This window comes from Crocodylus porosus, unplaced genomic scaffold (genome assembly GCF_001723895.1).
Source record: "Crocodylus porosus isolate Cpor-Errol unplaced genomic scaffold, CroPor_comp1, whole genome shotgun sequence".
NCBI lineage: Eukaryota > Metazoa > Chordata > Crocodylia > Crocodylidae > Crocodylus > Crocodylus porosus.
In genome coordinates this window covers 122,025,347-122,034,845 of record NW_017728931.1, presented here as the reverse complement: position 1 = coordinate 122,034,845, position 9,499 = coordinate 122,025,347, and the positions used below count along the sequence as shown (strand labels likewise).

The 9,499-nt window shown below is 40.9% G+C and overlaps 1 protein-coding gene across 9 annotated transcripts in view; it reads right to left on the bottom strand.

The window, feature by feature from the left end:
• SRPK2 (SRSF protein kinase 2) overlaps positions 1-9,499 on the bottom strand; it is a 269,647-nt gene that overhangs the window by 70,219 nt on the left and 189,929 nt on the right. For all 9 annotated transcript variants that reach the window (XM_019543576.1, XM_019543583.1, XM_019543582.1 and 6 more), the window contains one exon: positions 5,816-5,922. In XM_019543576.1, coding sequence (XP_019399121.1) covers positions 5,816-5,922 — 107 coding nt within the window. The remainder of the gene's footprint in view (positions 1-5,815; positions 5,923-9,499) is intronic.

Sequence of the window (9,499 nt, the reverse complement as noted above, 5' to 3'; positions counted from 1 at the left end):
ACCTACATTGAACACCTTCAAGAGCAAATTGGATGCTTATCTTGCTGGGATCCTATGACCCCAGCTGACTTCCTGCCCTTTGGGGAGGGGGCTGGACTCGATGATCTCCCGAGGTCCCTTCCAGCCCTGACGTCTATGAAATCTATGAAAATGCTCCTTCCAACAGGCACTGACAGCTCCTCTTTCCTTGATCAGGTCTCCTCCATCCCTAGGTCTCTAGGGGGTTGGTCCATGAATACTCAGACCTTAAATGGCTTTGGTGGCATTGAAGAAACCATGCATATCATGAATGTCAGTGAGATCCTGAATCTCATTCTCCTTGTCTTCCCATCATCTGTTCTTCATTCACAGCTCCTTCTTTGGACCTCTGCCCTGGCTTGTTCGTGATTCAATTTCTTTTGCTTGGAACTAGTGTAGTTCTGCAATCACTAAAGGCCTTGCACTTGTGGTCCATCAACTCTTGGATCTCCTAGTCACTCTCATCAAACCAGTCTTGGTTTTTCCTGGTAGAGAATCCAAATGTTGCTTCAGAGGCACTGATGACAGTGTACTTGAAGGCACCCCAGGCACTGCAGACTTTTCCCCATTGTTGTTGACTGGAATTTGCCAGTTTTTCATTAAGCTCCTGGTAGAAGAGGTCTCACTTGATTACTTCTTTAAGTCCTTCAACACTGACCTTCTATCAGCATTGCTTCTGCTACAGCCATTGTTTGGGATCCAGTTTGAGTGACATAACCAAGCAGATGAATTAGTGACCGTTCCAGCAATCGTCAGCTTCTAGCTGATGCTCAAGTGATGCAAACATCTTTGCAATCCCAGGCACAAATGATGATGTAGTTATTCAAGGGCCAACACTTAGATCATGGGTGTTGCCATTAAGTCCTGTGCCTGTTTTTCTGGTGGAACAGGATGCTGGTGATGGTAAGTTCATGTTCCACACATTTAAGAGAAGGATGCAATGGAGTCAACCTTTCCCACTCCTTCCTTGATGATGGTTCTGTTCCAGAGGTTTGAGTCCCTTGCAACTTTGGCATTGAAATCACCAAGCAGAAGAAGCTGATCTCTCTCCAGAACATCAGAAAGGACTTGGTCAAGGCTGGCATAGAATTTCTCCTTGGATTCACCGCCACTGATGACAGTGGCATATTGACTCCTTGACAATTTGAGGAGAGTCGCAAGGTGCTCATTAATTTTGATAGGGAACTCATTGAATTGGTTTGAGTTCATTATTAGCGGCAAAGCCAACTCTATAAAGTCTGTATTCTTTCTGCTTACCCTTCCAGAAGAGGGTATTGCTGCCGCCTTGCTCTCTGACGTGCCACTGCACACAGTTATCCATTCAGGAAAAAGCTAGAAAGACTGTGTTTAGGGCACTTTTTCTAGCTCCTTCCCCATGTGGGTTGAGCAGAGCAGATCCTAAAGCAGGCTACTCAGTCACAGTTACAGCTGCTCAGCTGCACTCCTGCCTCATCCAATTGCTAGACAACCTTCTTGGAACTGTCGTCTTCATGCCAGTTCATGACTAGGAGCTTCTAGGCTTCACTAAAGTTTGTCTTGTGAAGGCTACACCCTAAAAAAGATTCAAGGACTACATGCCAAAGAAAACTGACCATTAGATCAATTGCATAATATTTATTATGGACTGAATTTTGTATATTAGATGGTAGAGATGACCACTGAAACTCAACTGAAGAATCTTTAGAATAAACTTAAGTGATCCAAATGAAACGAAATTAGACCCAAAACCAAGGAAAGAAAAAAATTGCAATATTATCTGAAATAACTGCTGTAAGAGTGAACAATATTAATTATACATTGAAGAATAACTGAATCCCGATGAAGACAATTCACTTCACATTAAAAAGGAACTACTGATTACCTTAACTCTTAAAGTATTTTTACTCCTGGGTATTAGCTTTTTAATGTGACACAAAAGGAACACTTAAGGATTTTTTTCCCAAAGAACAGCAGTAGTGACATGTGGAAAGAACCAGTGAAGTCAATCACCAAAACAGTGCTGAAGAAGCAGCTTGTAAGACAGAAAAAACAAGATCTATTACCACTTATAGCAACAACAAAAAATCATCATCATCAGCTGGTTTCCTAGAGGGGGTGATGGGATATGTGAGAATCACAAACAATACCATCTTCAGGAATAAGAATTACTGGTAATTTTCCTTTCTCTAAAGATGCCATTTGTGAAAGAATCTGACACCTAGATTATAAACCTAAATGTTGTGAGCTCTCTAGGACAAGGATCATTTATTATCATTGACAAAGTGTGAACCTAATCTTTGGAGAAGAGAAGACTGAGGCGGGGTAGCAGCCTTCAACTACCTGAAGGGTGGTTCCAAAGATGATGGAGCTAGACTTCTCAGCGGTGGCAAACAACAGAAGAAGGAACAATGGCCTCAAGTTGCAGCAGTGGAAGTTTAGATTAGATATTAGGAAAAGCCTTTGCACTAAAAAGTTAGTAAAACACTGGAACAGGCTACCCACACAGGTTATGGAATCTTCACCCTTGGAGCTAGATAAAGCATTGGCTGGAACGATGTAGTTGGAGATGCTTCTCCTTTGAGTAGAGGGTTGAACTAGATGACCTCCTGAGGTCCCTTCCAGCTTTAATTTTCTATGATTCTAAGGTTGAACACCAATGCTCTAGGGTAGGGGTTGTCAACTGGGGGTATGCATACCCCTGGGGGTACTTTGAAGGTCGCAGGGGCTACATGGGGGTGGGCGGGGACAGAGTGCCACCACGCCCTGCCTCACAGAAGCAAGGCCGCACAGATGCCATGCTGCTGCCACTCATCACCCTCACCCTCCCCACCCCTGCTCTGCATCTGGCCGCTCACCATCCGCTCCCCCCGCTCCATGTCTGGCCACCCCCCCGTACACTTATTAAAAAGGGAGCCACCAGGGACACACCTGTTAAAAAAGGTTGAAAACCCCTGCTCTAGGGAATGGGAAAATCTTGGTTCCCCAGAATGGAAAAACGGCAGAACGGAGACACCAATGCAAAAATACTTGTGAAAGACTGAATTTTAAAATAACAGCTTATGCATAACCCCTATGTAAGCTACAGACACATATACCTGTGGCTGACACCTTGGCATGACCCTCCCAGTCCCCAAGAGGAGTCAAGTAGTCACTGTTCCATATGCCTTCTCCAGACCAAGGTGAGACTAATTTGGGGAGGTTGTGTGAAGCAACGAAAAGGAAATAGCTGCAGGCTGTAATGCCTCACTTGCCAAAATTTCTACCACTGAAAACTTCCCAGAAATCTGCACTGCTAGAAATAAACAGCTGTCCACAACCTCGGTTCAAAAGGTTATTGAACCAACTCTTGGAAGAAAGGTCCATCAATAGGTACTGAACATGGTAGACACGAGTGTGGCCTCTGAATTAAACTTCCTAAAACTAAGAATGGTCTTTATTAATTTGTTTAGCATTTTACTAAGACCACATAAGTCAGCTGCTATTGCCTGCTCAATGATGCAGACCAGTACACCTGAATGTGCATGGAGACTAGCTAACCTGTCGAAGGATTTTTTTTTTTTTTTTGCATACCTATTACTTTGTCTCAACAGTCCTCTGGGCCATTTGCAAAGCTTCCAACCCTACTCTATGCAAGGAAAAATTTTTCAGCGTAGTAAATGACAACTTTGAACTGGAGACTTCACCAGTGAAGTGAGAGCCAGGATCAAAGCTCAGGGCTCTAACGCACAGCATTATGCAAGATGAAGCATCTTTCTGTTCAAAGCATCATAACATATGGGAAAGAAAAATCCTATCATATCCCTAATCTCACTCTGAGAAAAACTAATCACTAAAAACATTTATTCAGTGTTAAAGGAACCCAAAGGTTGCTCTGTGATTAAGTAGAAGCCATTAGCACCTGAGCAGTTTCAAACACTAGAGCAAAGCTCTGTTAAGGCATCCTAAAGCTAAGAAAACCTGAAACCCTTGAAATCAAAAGCAGCCAAAGCCTCAGAGAAAGTAGGGTTTCAGAGGCCAAAGTTCCAAAGATGCTGACCAAAAAGCCAAAGCTCAAAAATCAAGCTGAGAAGAGCAAAACCAATGGTACAAAGGTTAGCACCAGACTGATGCCCCTGGATCCCGAGAGGCACAAAACAGTTATCAGACTGTAAGGCAAGGAAACAGAGATGGAAAAACATCAGAAGAGAAGTCGCTCACATAAAGAGTCCTTTGCTAACCAGCATCAAAAAACTGACTACAGCATACAAGGGACAGCAAATGGAAGTTCAGAGGCACATGACCTCTGCCAAGGAAGAGAGTAGTTGATGCCTCTGGCCATTATTTCTGCCCTTAGAGGCAAGTAACTTGGATAGTTTAGGGAGTCCTACAAGAGCTGAATTAGGAAGTTAAGTCCAACTAAGGAGAAACCTACACAGGTGATCTATTTACGAAAGTACTTTTACACAGAGTCTTAAAACTCCTCTCCCTTGCAAACAATTTCTCTGTCTTTTGCCCTGGATTCCTTTTCTTCCAAATACATTGTACAATTCAACTACGCTAATATTTTTTTGTGTTTACAGTCCTTTATATGTACAGTGCTTATTTTGATTGAAATATTATGCCTCATTCCCTTATTTAAATCCTGTCAAGTAATAAAAAGAACTGTGTTGTTTGAATTACTGCTTTTCATTTCTTTTAGGAACCTGTATAGAATAAATATTGCAAGATGGATTTAAAAAGGAGCACTCTTCACCTAACCATACTTAGCCTCTCTTTAATATAACAAATTTGGCTCCGATTCTACAATTTACTCTGTGAGTTGGTCTATAAGACACATTGTAGTGCTGTGTGGAGATACCTGAGCTAGCTCTAAATGAAGCAGCACACATACCAGATTCAGCAGAGCCTCATTACTACAGCACTCCACCCTGGACATCTTAACCTCATAACCAGGTAGAGGATTGCCCTAAAACAGTTATATTGCTTTGAATAACTGTGCTAGCTGGTATCCTGTAAGCACAAATTTTCACTTGTATGCAAAAATCTGCATGATTTTGTTTGATAGAATCTGTTTAATTAAAAAAAGTTGACTCTTCATTTTAGATATGGAAAGAAATTTAAGAGATAAACTGTCAGATGTGTAAAATGGTGTGCTGCCACATATTCCGCTCATTCCTTGAAATCAGCAAGATATTGCATATTGTTCATTGATCTTGAAAGAATCTTATATCCAAAAGAAGACGCACCATTTCTTTGATTTCTCCTGTATGAGCACCTCCCAGGTAATTTGCCTTGTACTGCACAATGAAGGAATGCACTTTTCCAAAGTCCAGTGGCAGGATTTTCAGACATTCCTAATCACATCTGGCCTCACATTTCCAAAGCATTTGCAACATTGGAAAATCCCATCCTAGGATTTTAAGCATGCACCTTTACAATTTTTTTTCAGCGAGGTATGTAGTTACTACAAACATTCTATAAAAAAAACTTGTAATATTACCATCTACTGTTACTGTAACATACTTTCCCAGGGTGACTCAGTATAAAAGAAGAAATACCAATCCAGTCATTAACTAAAAAACATCAAGTTTATTTTCAAAAACCCTTAAATTGGTGAGAAACTGACTGACCAATACATTTTTGGAAGCAGCTCAGGATTCAATAGAGTAACCTATGTATAAACACCAATTACTTGAAAAGATATTCTCCCCAGCCAGTTGTAGGAAGACTGCTTATTTCCTATTGAGATCTGCAGTTGAATTATGAACATATTATCACCCAAGGTAATTTTTTTCCCACAATATTGTTCTACCTAACAAAAAAATTAAGTGATTCTTACCTGTCGAATTATACTTTTTACACAACGTATAGGAAGGCCTTGATAGTTGGACTTGATTATCCATTTTAAAAGATGATGTCCAAGTACTTCAAAAACCATACACACATCTGGGATTTAATTAAGGATAATTTTCAAAGCAACTTGCTATTTAGTTCCACTCTTTTACACATTAGCTAAAGTGCTCGTCATCCTTCCATGAAAATGCAACTCACAAACAAAATTAAAATAATGTATGTTTCAATCCTACAAACAAAAACACGCTTTAAAAGCATGTTCAAAAACATTTGCAAGACATGGATCTAAATGTGAAAACAGCTAAATTAACATTTTTAATGATGTGATCTTTGCCAGTTACTTCTGGCAGAAAAATAACGCACCACTAATCTGTTGTGAATATGCTGAAGCAGTAAAAAATTAAATGGAAGAGTTGTCACAAAATTAAAGGTAATTCATCCTGGGGTTTTTTCCCCTACTATAAAAAGGTTTATAAGTTCTAAAAGTATCCCTAATTTCCAGTAATCTCTAATTTATTATGCATATATTAAGGATTATTCAATCAATTAGAGTAATTAAATAGTTTAGGAAATTAGCTATAATAAAGTCAAAGTATTTTCCACTCTCTTTAATTTAGCTGGAAAAAGTAACTGCAATTCAGTCTACAGGGCGTCAGTGTCATTTTAAAGATTCAAGTTTGTGTAGAGAAACTAGCAATAAATAGGATGTAGAAAAGTTTACTGAAACTGAGGTCACGATAGTGTTATTTCACAGATGGTAAAGCCACAAGAGATCATTATGATTCCTTGACTTCCTGTATAACATGGGTCATTGGACTTCCCTCAAGTAATTCCTGTCTCAAATCCAGGAGCTGCATGGAACTAGAATATGGTTAAGTTTTTATTTTAAAAAATCAGTAATACATAATCCTGTATAATACTTGGCAAGCTGCATGTAATAGGGCCCTTTCACCACTGCTTAGGTGCAGAGGTAACAACTGTGGATAGATAGACGGCACTATGGGCACACACACTTGCAACTCTACCTGCATCAAGGACTCTAACACCTGGGGAACCAGGAGCAAGAGGCAGTTGCAATCTGAACTATGGGACAGAATATCTGCTGGAGCAGGTCAACCCCCACCCTCCACAAACACCACACCCCCACACTCTGCCCCGACAGGCCCCACATACCTTATGCCCCCCACACACACAGCCACCCCCCCACAACTCCCCCAACACACACACCCTCACATGCAATCATACACACACCCACACCCCACCATATACCCCCAACCACAACCCCAATATACAAGACTAAGAATTTATTTTTGAGTTATTATGCAATCACCTCTATACACACTATGCAAATACAAAAAAAGGACAAAAAAAGTTTTGTAATTAAATTAAAATGTGATATGTTTGCCTTTCAGTGTATGATTTGGTTTTTTTTCTGGTTCTAAGATAGCAACCCCCACTCCCAAAAGGAGTATTTGTGGGGGGCAAGGGGAGGGACTTCCGGTGGCAAAGGTCAGGGGCTGGGAGGGTGGGACTTCTGGTCCCATGACGGTGACCAGAGGGCAGGGCAACTGTCAACGGGCGGGGCTACCCATGAAGCCCTCAAAAGCTCACCGAACCTCGTTATGCGGCCCTCCACCTGAAATAATTGCCTACCCTGGTCTAGCTTCAACATAAAAGCTCTATTTTGGGCACTGTAATTCTTATAACAATTACATTTTGAGATTCATTTTCATGCTACTTCCTAATAGTTGGGTGTAGATGTGATGTGACCTTTCATTTAGTAACCTACCATTTGGGCATTACTGCTTTCCATTTGGGATGTAGGCTGCATACACACGTTCAACTGAACTGGGAGAATTCTCCTGGTAGAAAAACTTACCCAGAGACGCCTGAACAGACATTCAAATGCTGAGCCCATTACGAGAGTTTGCAGTGCTGATGCTGTGCAGTCAGGGGGCCCCTGTGTACATATTCCAGAGTGCTATGTAGACTCCCTCAGTCTGCCTAGTAACAGATGGCACCTGTGTACAGGGCAGCCCTGACTGGCTGACCCAGACTGCTCAGAGTCCTCCCACGTCTCCCTGCAGCACAATGTAGGGTTATGAAGGGGATGTATTTTGCTCCCTGCTCAGCTGGAGTCCAAATCAAGTGACATGCTGTCTTTGTGGGAAGGGGAGCTGTGCAGAGGAAACTGAGATTGGGGAGGGAAAGTGAAGGAGGGACAGGGGAATGTGCATTATGTGCTGTTGCTGGGTTTAGAACTGTACATTTCTTGTACAGCCTGAAGGAATCAATAATTGGGTTCAAAACATTTATAAACTGTGTCATTGTGTACAATGAAACTGAAGAGATGAAACGTAAACCATAAACTGAGGCTGCCACAAGACAAAACTCTGAGAGCAGGGATGCTTGAACAACTGGGGTGTCTACAGGAAGTTAGCAGTGGCCTTAAAGGCCTGTGACAGATGGACTACAAAATCCTATTTTCATGAAAAGTAGCAAACAAAGCCCATCTGCTGGAAATGTGAAGGAGACATCACTGAAACCTACTCAGACTTGGAAGCTTAAAGGGACAGTGGCCAAAACCTAGCAGCCTAGTACAGCTCTATCAAGGTGTCTGATAGTTTACCTAGCACTTATCAACTGACAGAATTAACTGCTTTTATTTGCAAAAATATTACTACACTATGATGACAGGTAGCATACCTAGCTAGTTATTAAGGCCCCTTTATGCTACACAATGTATAGGCCTGCTGCTCAGATGCAATTTTCTGAACAACCCCTCAGCAACCCCTATGCTGGCTGTACTAACTTTATCTTGCACCTTCACTGAATGTTTGCTTTAATGAGTGATAGCTCAGGATTGTTTGATCTTCTTTTTACATTTATCTCTCTACATATATGTTTCATTGTGTAAGTAACTGGTTCTCACACATAAATTAAATATTCTGAACTCACTCATGCAAAATATAATACAGCCTTATGGTTGAGAAAACCAACCTGCCAAAGTTAGGAAACTCACTTGCCTTTCCTAATAAAAAACACAAATTCAGCCCCTTAAAATACATGGATAGTAATGAAAGTATTACTAAAACTACACTTTTTCACAATTTATATTAGTACTGATCATAAACATTAAAAGAAATATGATTTTATTCAGCTATAGATTAATGACAAAAAGTGTGATCCTGCAAGTGGCTCTGTACCCTCAAGAGTCCTCTGCCCACCTGCGATTCATAATGTAGCTTCTCACAGGCCTGGGTGTGCCCCATACAAAGCAAATGACGGGATCTGGGCCAGTGGTAAGGTTAACTTTAACTCTTCTATATTCCCTTATGTTTTCAAAACGTTCCTAAACTACATTATCATCTAAAAAAATTAGAATAAATAGTAGGTAAACAGTCATCATGAAACATTATTGGTATTGTATGAAACAATCTAGGAAGATAAAGAGAAGTTAATGACTTAATAAATAAGCAGAATTATTGAATGGAAACTGCCATACATATAAGAAAATCAATGTTGTTTCCTAATCTAAGATTTCTAGGACATCTTGCCATCTCAAAATGTCTTCTGATGGTGCATCTCAAGCAGGGCCAAGGAGGTGATCCTGCTCCTCTATGCAACACGGGTCAGGTTGCAGTTGGAGGAGTACTGTGTCCAGTTCTGG